The sequence below is a fragment of the Ursus arctos genome, unplaced genomic scaffold (assembly GCF_023065955.2).
Source record: "Ursus arctos isolate Adak ecotype North America unplaced genomic scaffold, UrsArc2.0 scaffold_31, whole genome shotgun sequence".
Lineage (NCBI taxonomy): Eukaryota > Metazoa > Chordata > Mammalia > Carnivora > Ursidae > Ursus > Ursus arctos.
In genome coordinates this window covers 8,060,011-8,074,448 of record NW_026622997.1, presented here as the reverse complement: position 1 = coordinate 8,074,448, position 14,438 = coordinate 8,060,011, and the positions used below count along the sequence as shown (strand labels likewise).

Sequence of the window (14,438 nt, the reverse complement as noted above, 5' to 3'; positions counted from 1 at the left end):
TCATTTGCAGCAAGGGCGGGGGCGGTGATGGTGAGAAGTCAGACTGTGGAATCATTTGCCCATCAAGGGACAAATTTCCGTTGGCCTCCGCAAGCCCACACCCTCGTTAGGAGAGTTGCCCTGTGATCCTTCATGCGAGAGCACAGAGTGGAGACCAGCGTGCGGGATGAGACGTCCCGAAGAGGGTCTGCAGTAAAGCTTCCGTGGTTGCAGACAGTGTCATACTTACACAGAATTAGAGAGGCGGTGAAGAGCAAATCCACGGGCTGCGTGCCGTGCCCGCCGCACCTGCCGGCCCGCTGATGTGAAACTATCGTGCCGTGTGAACAGTATCTCTCTGGCTTTGTTTAAGGCTCACCTGGGCAGCCGAGTGCTAAATTTTCTCTTCTGTGACGAGCCTGTGCCGAGCCCAGAGCAGCGCAGTCACCCTGGCTCGTGCCGACTGCTGGTTTCCACGGCACATCTGCCACTCGTGCCTACTAAGCGCAAGCCAGCGCCTGCGCCCGTTCGTCCTTTCTAAAAAGACCCCGATCCGTTATTTTTAAGAGCAGAAGTGCCAGATCTGGAGTGACTACCCGAGTCCCACTAGGAAGTGATCGTTTAAATGAACCCAGCCCGTGTCTATGGAAAGGAAGGGCATCGCAGTTAGTGGCCGGGAGAAACAGGCTGCTTCATCCTGTTTTCTTAATTAAATGGCAGAAAGTCCTTGATAAGCTCCGAGCAGCAAGGCCAGCTTCCTCTCCCGCTCAGCCGTCGCTGATGATCGCCTGTTTGTGGAAATCTTGATGACTTTATTATTCTTTCCGTGCAGTTGAGCTGGTGTAGATAGCGGCCGGCATGGGGCCCTATCCTTGTGAGGGCTGACCCCGTCCTGGTGGCCGAGCGCAATGTGTCTGTTTTCCCCTCAAACCTGCTCCCCCCCCCATTGCCTTTCCACCTGCCGCCTCAGCTCTGGTCCCGAGACAGCCACCGGATGGGCCACAGCAGCGGCCCCACAGCCGCTGGAAACGGAGGCATAGAAAGTATTCTCTCCCAAGGGTCTTTGTTCTTTTTTAAAAAGTCATTTTAACTCTCCTTTTTTTCTTTTTTAAGGCAAGCTTTAGGGAATACGGGGGGGGGGGGTTTGCAGAAGAAGAGCAAACAAACCGACGTGCTCCGTGGGGGGGGCGTATAGAGCTCAGCTGACGTTCTCCCACGGAGGGCCTTGCCTGGAGGAATTCACATACGAGGTCTGCCCTGGCTGGCACTTGGGTGCTGCGGCTGACGGTTCTGTGACCATCTTTTTTACTCAAGGTCAGATGAAGAGCATGGATTCTTGCCAACAAGGGGGACCATGGTGTCCCTCCGTTCAGGAGACATTTATGGAAGGCAGACAGCGGTGCTGTTTTGAAGCTCTGAAGATGACTCAGGCTTGCCTCTGCCAGAGAAGCTGTCTCTCGTGGGGACAGAGACAGGGTCGTGAGACACCCCGATGTCACAGTAGGCTGTGGAATTCCAGCAGGGAGAAGCTTACTACATAGTCCAAGTCTGCTTTATTGATTGTTGGGGTGGGAGGGGTGTTGTCTTGTTCACATAGATGAACTGTGATGCCACTTGGTCTGTCTTGGTCTCACAGCGCGAATAGATGGCCTGGAACTCACAGTTCCAAAGGAGCACGGGAGTCGGGGCCAGAAGGAAGGGGGCGTGCAGGTGGTGGGAGTGAGCAGATGGACATTCCTGGTGCTCTGTGCAGAGGTGGAGGGGGCCCCCTGATACAGCATGGTCCAGGGAAGGAATGGCAGCAGGGGGCATGAGACGCAGCAGCACGCCGAGAGCGCAGGCAGTGCAATTGTGCAGGGCAAACACCGCATCCCCGTACAGAGCAGCGTTTCCCAGTCTCCGGGCTTGGCCACTGTGAATTACAACGTGCTTTCGCCACTGACTTGCTCTGTGACCTTGAGCAACGATCGCTCCCTTCCCAGCTCAGGCCTCAGTTCATGCAGCTGTAAAAACAAGGATCTCAACGTGGACGTATGACGGAGGGCTCTCGTGGCGGCCAGCAAATAAACACGATTTTACGGTGCTTGGTTGTTGGAGAAGGTTCACTGACCCTGGTGCACCCGTGGCTGCTCCAGGCCATGGGGCAGGGCGCTCACGTCTCTCTTGTCCCTTCTGTGTTCCAGGAATAGAGCTGTGCCCGCCTGGAAAACGGTTCATGATCACGATGGTGGCGAGCTTCGTGGCCATGGCGGGGCAGTTCCTCATGCCCGGGCTGGCCGCCCTGTGCCGGGACTGGCAGGTCCTACAGGCCCTCATCATCTGCCCCTTCCTGCTCATGCTGCTCTATTGGTCGTGAGTATCCTCCCCACGGGCCTCACCGCCTGCTGCTTCTGCCACGCTTTCTGGGGGGCGCGCCCCCTGGGGAGGAGACACGTGAAGCAAACGACGGGGGGCGCCCGGTCCCCCAGCTTCTGGCTGGTTTCAGCTTGTGCTTTTCTTGTGAGGGCATTTCCACTTTTGTAAAATTTCACCTTTCAAGCATGGTATCTTGGGAAATGGTGAAACCTACACAAAAATCGGCAGAAGAAAGTGGAGTGAGTCCCCGAGTGCCCTGCACCCAGCTCTGGGCACCTGCCCCCCATCAGTCCGGCCGGCCGCCTGCTTGCTGGGTTAGTTTGACAGGATTTTTATGAATACATTTGCAAAGGGAGGAGTCTTGTGTTTGTGGGGGGAACTGCGGAGACGTTCCGGGGTGATTTAGGAAAGCCCCCATCTCCTCTAGATTAGGGATGGGCAGAGACTACAGTCTGTGGACCAGATCTGGTCACCATCTCTTTTGGTAAATAAAGTGTTATTGGAGCACGGCCACGCCCACGTGTTTACATACGAGTCATCTCCAGCGGCTTTCATGCTACAATGTCAGAGTTAGGGAGGGTACAATGGTCTCATTGGCCTACAAAGCCCAATATTTACTCTGTGGTCCATGACAGGAAGTTTGCCCACCCCTGCTCCTGACAAGTCCACTAGGCCTTTGAGAACCAGGTGTAACTTTGGCTTTTGGCTGGCTGTAGGGAAGAAAACAACTGAACACACTACACTAGGCTAGGGGGTATGACCAGGGCAACTAGATTTCTTTAAAACTCCCGGAGGATTGATGTTTAGCCAAGGTTGAAAAACCCCGCTCTTGGATAGAGAGATGTTTAGGGGAAAAAATGAGTGTTCGGCCTTTTTTTTTATTTTTTTTTTTAAATAACTCCTTTCTTTCTTTCCGTGCCCCTCCCCACCCCTCTTCCTGCCAGCACTCCCTTCACACGCAAGTACGAGACACTGCAGCCTAGAGAATACATACTACGCTGTGCTGCTCTTATTTGGTCACTGATGAAAACCAATTTCTGGCAAGAAGTCAGCTGTGTCACAGCTCTAAGTGTTCGCTGGAGCAGAGAAGGCTCCTTAATTGGGCTTCCTTTTCTAAGGTGCCAGGGAGGGGAAGAAAGCCCCTGTCTTTTAGCTTCATGGGCCCGGCCCCAGCCCCGCCCTGCAGGAGGTCCTGCCGCAGAGAAGGAGCAGTGAGTGAGGGTACAGGGTGCAGAGGGTCCAGGCCCAGCTCCTGCAGAACAAGCCGAGCAGCCGCAGGGAGCTCAGATAAGGGATGAAGGAAAGCCACCTGCCGGGAGCTGCTCAGCAGGGACAGCTGCCCAAACCGTGCCCCACCCGCCACCCCTCCCCCAGGCTTCCTGCAGCCTTCATCACCCCCCTCCTGCAGGAGCCAGGCATATCTCAGGACCCCCTGCTCCCTGCAGCAGGGCGTTGGGAGGCAAAGAATGAAATCGTTCCCCAAAGCGGGATGGGGTAGGCAGTTCTTCCTCCCATCTTCTAGGCAAGTCCTTCCTGTCCCTTCCCTTGCTGCATCTAGAGCGGGGCCTTGCTTGTTTTGGAATTCAAGGGCATTTATTTATGTAGCAAGTGCTTATCCTGTGTTTACTCTCCGTCACACACAAATCGCAAGTACTGTACAAATGGTAAGTTATTCAGTCTTTGTATTGCATCACCCCACTGTACAGATGACAAAACTGAGGTCACCCAGCTGGCCCGTGAACCCCAGGCCCCTCTTACCACACGCGGTGCTGTCTCCTGCCTTCCATGAGCTTTTGTCTCTTGTCTCTGACCACTGGAGCCCCTGGCCCTGGGAGAGAGCGCTGTTGTCCTCGAGGATCCCCTGTGACGTCTGCCGTCCTCCCACCCACCTCCTCTCACTTCAGTGCCCATGGGCCCCCGGGGCTGTCTGCTGGCCTCTGGGGGCCCTGGAGGCCTGGGGCCGGAGTGGGCACAGCCTCCTGGAGGCTCACACTCCTGTAAGAGCTAGGCTTCGAGTCTCTGCCAGGTGCTGTTGCCACCTGCCCCAGGTCGGACACCTGGCGGGGAGAAACGGCAGGGAAGGCTCTGGACCAGGTCCGGGGGACTGACCTACAAGGTAAAGGACTGGGGTTCCTGTTGATCTTATTGTATTTTTTACTCAAATTTAAAAAGTGTATCTGGGTTTAATGGCAAGTAAGACATTTATTTCTTTATATCATAAAACCTAAGAAAAAATTCTTTGAAGCTCACAAATGTAAAAACAAAATTTTCTAGTGAAAAAGGTGTCCAGGGTACTTTGATAAGTAAAACGTGTCCGCAGACCAACAGATGGACGGACGTTCCAAGTCACTGACGCCACGTGGTCGCAGCTCTGGCGCGGCAGTCTGGGGTAGACCAGCTCTACCCGAGTATGGTAACTGCTATGGTCATTGTCATCGTTTTGTATTTCTGTTGTTCTCTAAGATGCTTGGCACGTGTCTGACCTACAAGTGCTGGTAAATGTGAGCTGCTTTATGGCTACAATTGTGTCAGCTCTTAACACGCATGGAAACCTGGGTGTAGCGGAGGGCAGGCTAAAGAAGTCAGTGGTGAGCGATGCATCCCACCTCGCCTCTAGCCTTGAAAGACTCCCGGCTTTTTCCCCTGCCCTTCCTGCCACCCTTCCTGCCATCACTGCCCGACTCTGTAGCTTGACAAGCTGCTGCACGCTGCTGGGGAGCGGGAGGGAGCTGCGGCACGGCCAGCAAGGCCAGCTGTGGATGCCAAAACCCTGACACTATCTCGCTGCCCTTTTGAGAGCAAGTCTTTACGGTGGGGGCCAGGGGGCTGTGCCGTGTACTTGGTACTTTGGAGCCCCTCCAAGAGCAGACGTGGAAGCAGGTGTGTGAACAAGGACCCCAAACCAAACCACACAACACAGAGTCACCGACACGCAGGGGCTTGGCGTGGGAGCGATAAGACACAGGGTGCCGATTGAGCGGAAGGGATTCTCTGGTCCGGGGGTAGGCTGTACTGACAGGGACCCTCCAAACACACACCCAGTGCTGGATAAGCTATCGCATCAACCAAGTATGTCCGCAGTGCTGTGCTCCAGGGCCAGGAAGGGGAACTCCCAGGGCCCAGACCAAGGAGAACATTCAAGCTGGAGTGGACTCGGAGGCAGCCTGCCAGCCATCTGAACCGGAAACAGGACCAGGGAGCTTGAGTCTTAATCCGTGTCTCGAGGGTTGGAGCTAATATCTCAGGCCCTTTATGCACGTATAACCGAGCTCCTTGAGTGAAGCCAGAACTCCAAGCTGTCCTGTTGTAATGACGGGATTTGAAAGTCTTTGCCTACCCCAGGCACTCACCTCCAGAGCTGGCTGATGCCTCGGACCGTGGGCAGAAATGGTCCGCCTTGAAGACAGTGGAGCCGTGAAGTCTGCCCCACACGTGGCTGTGTATTCCAGACTCCCAGCACTTTGTAAGGCTGAGAAATTAATGTCAGAACCGGTGAAGCTCGTTGGACCCTCAGGCTCAAGAATGAAACCTTCCACGGAGAGTCACTGGAGCCGGGCACTCAAGACTCACATGGAAGAAAATTCTCATCAAGGATGAACTCACAGCCAAAATTCACAGAGTCCGTGGAAATCCATTCTGAGGGCCTGAAACTATAAACTGAGAAATTTGCATCTCAAGGACTCTAGGAAACAGAGCAGTCTGAAAAAGAAGTTGATTCAAATAATTTATTAAGGCAGTTACCCCTACCTCATGCCAAATGCTGTCCTAGTTACAAAGTATTCTAGATTCTGTGCATGCCTGTGAGCAAAAGCTCTCATGGGCATATGGGGGTGGGAGGGAGCCCAGAGACCGTAAACCCATGCTCGAGCAAGTAATATTCTTCCAAGTAACCAACCGCGAGACAGGAGATAAAGCAGTGAGATAGAGAGGAACAAGTTAGGGTGGTTAGGGAAGGCATCTCTCGGGGAGTCATATTCTGCTTGACGCCTCAATACATGATCCAAAAGAGGAAGTCCCACAAAGTTCTGGGTGGAAAAATAGGCAAATGGGAAGAGCAGGGCCAAAGCTGGCCTCCATGTGGCTGCTTCTGGAGGAAGACGACCAGTAGGACCGAGTGCTAAGGACAAGCTCAGACACACAGCCACATGCAGCCTTCACGATGGGTTTTTTCTTTTCTTTTTTTTTTTAAGAAAACTTAAAGGGGCGCACAGAGGGAGAAGCAGGCTCCCCACTGAGCAGGGAGCCTGATGCGGGGCTCGATCCCAGCACCCTGGGATCATGACCTGAGCCGGAGGCAGATGCTTAACTGACTGAGCCACCCAGGTGCCCCTCAATGGGTTTGTTCTAAAAGCCACAAAACCCCATGGAGGTGTAAGCAGGGGACGAATGTGCTCTGGCAGGTGCTCGGACAAGGTCTCGCTGTCTGCCACTGGGGCTGGTGGAAGGGTGGCCGAGAGTGAAACAGTGCGGGGTCTGTGCCAACGGTGGACAGGGTGCTCACCTAGAGAGGCCTGAGTCCAGGTGCGTTTGGGAGTGGCCCCAGTGAGAGGTGCTGGCAGGTCTGCTGCGGCCCATGAGGCCAGGAGAGCCACAGCCCGGGCTGTTTTCTGGGGTAGGGGGACAGGGCTGTCTGTGGCACGGAGGCCCCGCCGGCGACTGGAGCATGGAGTCCTGTCCTGAGGGGAGAGCTCAGAGAGTAACAGAAACGAGCCAACTAGCTGGCGAGAGGAAAGGTCTGATCTTGAGTCTTGAGGCCAGTGGACGAGGCCCTGCGGAGAGCTGGGATCCCTGAGGGAAATCCAGCCCGTTTGGAAGTGTGGGTTTCGTATTTCCCGGGGTGAGTGAGGCCGGCGGGTCAAGAGATGCTGGCCACTGAGAAGACAGGCTGTTGCTCTCGGTTCCCAAGAGATGGGGGCACACCATGTCCCGGGGGCCCCACAGGGAAGCACCAGCTGGTCAGGAGGCAGAAGGAGGGAGGAGATTGGGGGCAGGAGCCTTCCCTGCAGTTTTCCCCAGAAGAAAGGGGTGAGGTGGGGCGAGCAGGCTCCGGGTTGGCTAGTGTGAGTAGTTTCTGCAGTCTCTGGGGCACAGGGGCTGTCCCTGGCTGTCTGGCACCTGGCTCTGGGGTGACTAGAGCAGGTGGGCAGTGGCCGGACTGGGAGAGCCCACAGAGGAGGCGGTGGGCTCGGACTGGTTGGTTTGTAGCAGAAAGGTGCGCTCACAGGTGAATTGTTGGCTGCCCCTAAGACTTGGCTAACCTGGACAGGGGGGCAGTCTTCCCTCTCAGAAACGTCAGGAAATACAGGAAATAAAAAGGCGTGATTAATATGCAGCCCTACAGCAGCTCCAGGGTTACAGAATGCTCTGGAATGAAGTGAGCCCAGGGCTGGAGAAGCCGGTCAGGAGGAGATGGCCCCAGCGGAGGTGTGATGTGCCCAAGGACTGGACGGGCTTTGACAGGGGGTGTGGTGAGTACAGCTGGGTCCCAGAGAGGACGTGGGGCCTGAGTGATTGGTGCCCCAGCAGGTGGAGCCTCGACAGGAGATGAACGTCCTTGCACGCGCTGCGTGGGGATGCTGCCAACTCCGGGGTCCAGGCAGGACCAGCTGCTGTCCTGCGGGGTTTAGGTGAAGGAAGAGCTTCTGAAGCTGAGCGGCCCAAGGGAACAAAGGGGTGTCCTCGCTGGGATGTTGGATGCTTCGCAGAGTCAAATTTAGGCACATTGTCAGGAAGCAAGAAGGAAGAAAGGCCCCTGTGAAGATTGCTCACCTGAGGGAGAATCCTGGCGGAGGTAGTGGGTGACTGCACGGACAAGGCCAGTGCCTGTGGCTCAGATCCACACTGTCTTCGTCCCCCAGGACACTGGAGCGTGAGAGAAGTGCTTGCTTAGTCATTTCGCTTGGACAGGTGTGATCACTGAAAAAAGGACAGCAGAGCGTCAGGAGTCATCTAGAAGGGACTCATACTGACCTGTACTTTTTCCAGAATGAACGTGGAATTCTTCCAGGGTCACAGAAAACAACTGGGGTTGGGGGAGGGGGAGCGCAGATGCCGTAACCAAAACACCAGATGAAGGCAGAATCCAAGAGAACGTCTGCTTAGATCTGCTGCTGAGCGGCGGGTGAGCCCCGAACGGAAGAAGGGGTGGTTGGAAGGGCTGCGGCTTTGTAATTGCACAAAGTGTATAAAAGCTGTCCCTGCCAGCTGGCTGCAGTCTGCCCCAGGACACACGGCTCGGTGACAGTCTCCTCCTCAGCCAGGAGCCCTCGAGCAAGGCACAGCCGGGGACAGTGTGTTTGGGGATCCAGGTCTGAGTTAAGTGAGAACGTCTTAGAAAACCACAGGGTGGAAAGTCAGAAAGATGATGCACAGAACAGGGGGCATCAGGTTTTGTGGGGGGATCTGACTACGGGAGAGGGAGCCAGAGTAAGCAGGCGGTGGAGAAGGCAACCGCGGGCACCTGCCTGAAGAGTTTGCAGGAGACAAGATGAAGTAGGGATTGCAAGAGACGGAGATGTCCATGCCGCTCTTCCAGAATGCTGCTACGTGACCTCGCCATACCTTCAAATGTGAACTAATGCTGCTGCGTCCACACGGTTATTTATAAAAACAAGTGTGTGCACGTCGGCTTTGGACCCGGTGTGTGCTGGGGGGCTGCTGCGATGCCCACTCAGTAAGGTCCCCAGTGAGAGCTCTCACTGCAACGTGAGAACACCACCCGTCCTCAGGCAGTGACCGCTGGGTGTCGGGGTGTCATCGTGAACACAGCGGACACCGTCCTGCCCCATGGAACAGCTCGGCCAGGAGGAGAAACATCACGTGGTTCCCAGCCTGTGCCTCTGCTCCGGAGAAGGCAGTGATGCACACTGATTTGAACATGTCCTCCCATTTTAGGGACACTTCTCCCGAGATTGGCTGCAAGCTTCTGTGTGTAATGCTATATTAACCATTAACCTTGGATTAGGTTGGTGGGACCGTTCCTGTTTTTAGCTGGGGGAACCAGGGCATCCAAAACACTCGGAAGTGTGAGAAAGTCACTAAAATCAGGTTTCCGAACATCCGTGGTTCTCACTGAGTGGTCCCCGGACCAGCAGCCTTGTAACCGCCTGGGAACGTGTTAGAAACACAAATTCTCAGACTCCACCCCAGGCCTCCTGCCCGGGTCTAAGTGTCTGGGGTGGGGCGCAGGTCTGTGGCTTAAGAAGCCCTCCAGGGGATGCTGACGAGCGCTCAAGTTCTAGAAGTAGGGTGGGTACACCACAGAATAAAGGCCGGATGTCTTGCACGTGGAGCGAGGGACCCGGTCCCCCCCGCCCCCACCTCCAGTGAAGACGGTGTCGAAGCCTGAAGAAGATCTGAGTCAGCTGTGGAGAAGCCACACTTCTTGCAGGAAGAGGTTTCTGGGTTGTGCAGGGAAAGGAAACAGATGCGATCCTTGAGGATCCGTGAGCTATTCCGCAAGGCCCAGCTGTCCAATCCCATTCATCTGCAGAGAGCAAATTTGTCTTATCGTCTCAGACAGCAGAAGTCCTAGGTATTCCTGGAACAGATGAAAGAAGGCAAAAAAATCTGGATCCTGGATCTAACACTTTTATCTGCACTGTGAGAACATAAACCTATACGCATGTGTGTTTTGGAGTCTCAGGTTACAGCCTGAAGGGTGATGGGAGGGACAGGTCTCTCCTGCCTCGATTTCCTGTCCCCTGAGCAGGCTCGGGGCGTCCTCCTGTGAGTTTATGCTTGGGTGCGACCTTCCACCCCCGAGCAAGAGCGTTGGGTACGGTTTTCTTTTGCTTCCTCCAAGACCATTAGCCAAGTACCTGTAGGGAGGGTTCTCATCTTGGACTCACCTAACGTGCGTTTGCCTGAGCTGCTTCGAGAAAGGACATGTTGGAAATGTGTGAAGGTGGTGAATTATTAACCGCGTTTTGTTCGGCTGGAGTTTCATCCTGGCAAGAGAAAAAGCGCTGTTAGCAATCAGTGTGATCACCAAAAGTATCTGGGAGGGCAGTAAGAAGGAGATAATAAACCGTACGGGAAATAAGGAGGAAATTAGAGAAAGATCAAGCCGCACTGCCTAACACCGAGAATAAGTAATAGTACCGATTCCCCGAATGAAAGATAAACCTTGAAACAGAGGAAATCAGAGCACACTGTCGTCAGGAACTCACAGGGTAGAGGAGTAAAATAATTAAAACTCTTAGGAGAAAGGTATGTGCTAAAAGGGATTTTAATTTTTAAAAATTTCAAGGAAAAAAGACATTGTAAAACATTTAAATGGCCTCGGGTTAGATGAATATCCAGCATAAAATGTACTAACAGTTCCAATGTGTAAACGGTCCTAAATATCATTGGCTCTTTTCAGGTAGCATCAGAAATATTTTGGCCAGAATAATACTCATTTTTAACATTTCTGGAGGGTTTGCTCTGAGCCAGGTACCGCCAAGCTCTTTCAATAATTTGGCCCCTTGGATCCTCCCGGTGACTCTCTGAAGGAGGTCCTAGGAAGGCCTCTAGGACAGATGGAGAAACTGAGGCATGGGGCTATTCAGCAGCTCGCTTTGCGGTCCTAGAACTGGTACCTGGAGCCGAGGCGTGAAAGCCAGCAGGCCACCCAGAGCCGGCATGAGGACCACTAGCCTCTCGGCTCAGTGACCATGCAGTGATGCTGCTGGGCCCAGGGGTTGGACCCAGCGCGCTGGGCAGATGCTGGGAGCACCGTGTGCGGGGCACAGAGCACGCTTCTCACCAGCGGAGTCTTCTCTTAGTTCCTCTTGTTATTTAGCATTTCCCTAACATGTACAAAGACATTTCTTAAAATCATTGGGTTATCAGTACCTTCCCTAATGGGGGCTCCTTAAAAATGTGTTAAATGGATGAATTAATTTGGCTTGTCATTGTTGAAATGATTTTTAAAGACCCCTTAAAATTTTGTGTGTGTGTATATATATATACATATATATATATTCATTCCAGCAATTATCAGTCTTTTTTCTTGCCCACACACACATGAGGGACACAATACCTTCTTCCATCAAAAACAGTTTTATTTCAGAAGCGGGTCAAAGTACCGCAGGCTGCCAACTCGATTACTGGTAAAGGAAGGGCTGCAGGGCTCCCAGCACAGCAGGAGGGAAACGGAATTCGGTTATACCAACAGTAAAGCCGCACAGGAAAATCTTTTTCTCAAAGGAGAGTGGAAGAGGTGAATCATAAAAAGCATATAGCCTCTGGGAGCTTGAAAATCTGCAGTGATTATTTTTATAGGTTATCAGATAGTTAATTTGGGGAGACTTCTAGGAAATTTAAAGCCAAAAAAGAAATGTACTCAAATCCTATTTGGTCACAAATTATCTAGATGGGGGAAAGAGTAGGTTAATACTGACCAAGGCAAGTGTATAAATAAAAATGGTAGCCGACGTTTCAATCATAACAATTGAATGAGCAATTAAAAGTGAGATCAAAATGTTCTCCGACTTGCTGTTTGGGGATCTGCTAATGGCGTGGAATTTTAGGGAGCCCTCAGGCAAGACGTTGCCCCATTTTTAACTTCTGAGTCCGCAGAGATTATGTAAAATAATAGGAACCCCTGTAGTCAACAAAAGTGCTTCCGAGTCCAAGCGGAGAAAGACCTGTGAACGTGGGAACATGTGGTCCTTAAATACCATGTCCTGTGCCTGCGGATGTAGCCTCGAGCTCTAAAGGCCAGTGTGACCAGCCCCTTTGTCCTCACCGCACCGCAGGCCTAGAATGTGCTCCGACATTCCATCTCACTGGGGATGCTTCAGGCCAGCTGGAGGATCACAGAGTCTTGAAACCAGGCTGACCGCAGGGGGCCGATGTGCACACGCGTGTACATGTGTGCACGTGTGTGCGCGGTGGGAGTGGTGGGGACGGATTGCTGGCAGCAGGCAGAAAGTGGGTAGACGGCCCTCCAGTGACTGGTGCCTGGTGATAACTGGTAAGTGGTTGTCCCACTGGCCGCTGGCAAAAGTCCCTGTGGAAGGAAACGGAGTGAGGCCGAGGGGCCCAGCCCCGTCAGCGGGGGCTCTGGCAGAGCGCATGTCTGGTGCTGTAAGAAGTGGGGGTCCCGGACAGATCGGGCTGACTTCACTCGGTCAAGACTGTTTCTGTTGAGGTTGGGAGGGGTGAGCATGCTAATGGCAAGAAGCTACTTTCCAGAGCCGGGTCCGAGGTCAGGGCGGAATCCGCAGGGGCCACCCTGATGACAAGTCAATGAATCTGGCCTCCGTGGGCTTCTTTATCATCAAGACGGGAGCCACCAGGTCAGGGGAGACTGACTCCTGGAAGGTTGGTCGGACTCCCAGGACAAACTCTGACACAGAGGTGCCAATAAAATTCCAGTTAGAAGCAGCAACAGCGCAGAGCCTGTTCCTTCCGTCCACTTCTCTCCTCCACTTGTTTTTCAACATCACGTTTTTTTCTTTTTTTATCGGTTGCAAAAACGCCTGCCAAATTAATTCCCCTTACAGCATTATTTTTTGAATGCCCTGGGTGCCTTATACTTTCTGCAGCCTGATAATTGCATACATGGAGGAATTAGTAAACGGATCAGGGAAAAGCGGCTATAAAGAGAGAGAACATGGAGGAAATTAACCCAGGTACCCTCAAGGCTACAGAACATTTTTAGGTGAATTCCAAGCATTCGTGTTTAGAATATGAACTGAGGAACATTTTAAATTTAAGGAAATTTAAAGGAATATTAAATGTTAAATATTCTGGGTTGCTAATTTAAAAGGCTAGCTCTAAAGACATTTTCGGGACCGACTTCATTCCGCAAACCCTAGAGCAGAATTAGAATATTTGTACGGTGCATGGCTATAATCAGCATCTTCTTACCTTTCAGAAGAAGCCAGCACTTACCATTAGCCTCGTGAAATAAATCTACGTAGAGAGTGTTGGTGCCGGGTAAGGCCTTGGTGTCCTTGCACACCCCCTACCCTGTTCTACGGATGTGGGGAAACTGAGGCCCAGAGGGTTAAGTGATTTGCCCAAGGCCACAAAACTTGTATATAAACCCGGGGTTCCTGATGTATTCCCTCTATAATTTTTCTGTAAGGAAAGAAATACGGCAGTTAGGTGTATACTATTTTGGAAAACATCAGAGACACAAGTTCTGAGTTTATGTGACAAATAAGTGGGATGGCCATTTAATTATGAAAGAATTTTATATTCTATAAAGAGATTTACAAGAAGAATTCATTTGCCTCAGGAAAATTTGAGGGTTTAACCATCCGAAAAGCTGATTTTTATTTAATTTTATGATAGTCATCCCTCCTCCCTAAATTACTAAGTTTAACTCAAATCACGAATTTGAATTTTTGTTAAGAAGAGCTAATTCGTGTTCATTTGCTATCCCCAGAACTGAACCGACTTACCTTTCTTTATATATATACCAAACAGAACTAAAGTTTAAAAAAAAAAAAATCCAAGTGGAAACTTATCTACGGGAACCAAGCCTATGTTTTTGTAAGAGCTTTGGCCCAGAAACTTAAGATATTGTCCCAGCTTGCATTTCATTCACTTCTAGACTTTGGTTTCGTTCTTTAAATTTTGAGACTCTTCTCAGAATTTCATAGCACCGTGATACTTGGCAATACCTTGAAGTATCAACAGCTAGAATCACCTCTTTAAGTCGGAAGCGCTCTCAGTGCGTATGGGCGGAGATGCTTCTCTCTCACATACATACTCAGGGAGACTTCGCCTCTGCAAAGCCTTCCATGACTCTCCTCCGCCAGCCCCACCTGTGTCCTATCCCCTGCATTGGATGACCTACTGGAAGGAAGCTCTTACCCTTTAAGGCATCTAGAAATCGACCTGATTTTCTCTTCTGGCAGGTTGATCATGTCCCGTACACAGGATTCCATGAACAATGGACATTGACAGTGTGAAGGAATACCTGTCCACACACGGTTCACTCTGAATTTAATACTTCAGAAAAACAAACAACTCGAGGCTAAGAATTAACAGAGTATAAGCTGTTAATCTTAACTTCCTTTCTATTTTTCTTCATGAATAAATATTCTAGGACAGTAATTGAAAGAGTATAGACATGCTTTTAATGCAGAGAATTGCCAAGTTGG

General features: G+C 51.9%; 1 protein-coding gene across 2 annotated transcripts in view; it reads left to right on the top strand.

Moving 5' to 3' along the window:
* Positions 1–14,438, top strand: part of SLC22A23 (solute carrier family 22 member 23) — a 173,687-nt gene that overhangs the window by 123,381 nt on the left and 35,868 nt on the right. For both annotated transcript variants that reach the window (XM_026511404.4, XM_044388725.3), the window contains one exon: positions 2,163–2,331. In XM_026511404.4, the coding sequence (XP_026367189.1) occupies positions 2,163–2,331 (169 nt within the window). The remainder of the gene's footprint in view (positions 1–2,162; positions 2,332–14,438) is intronic.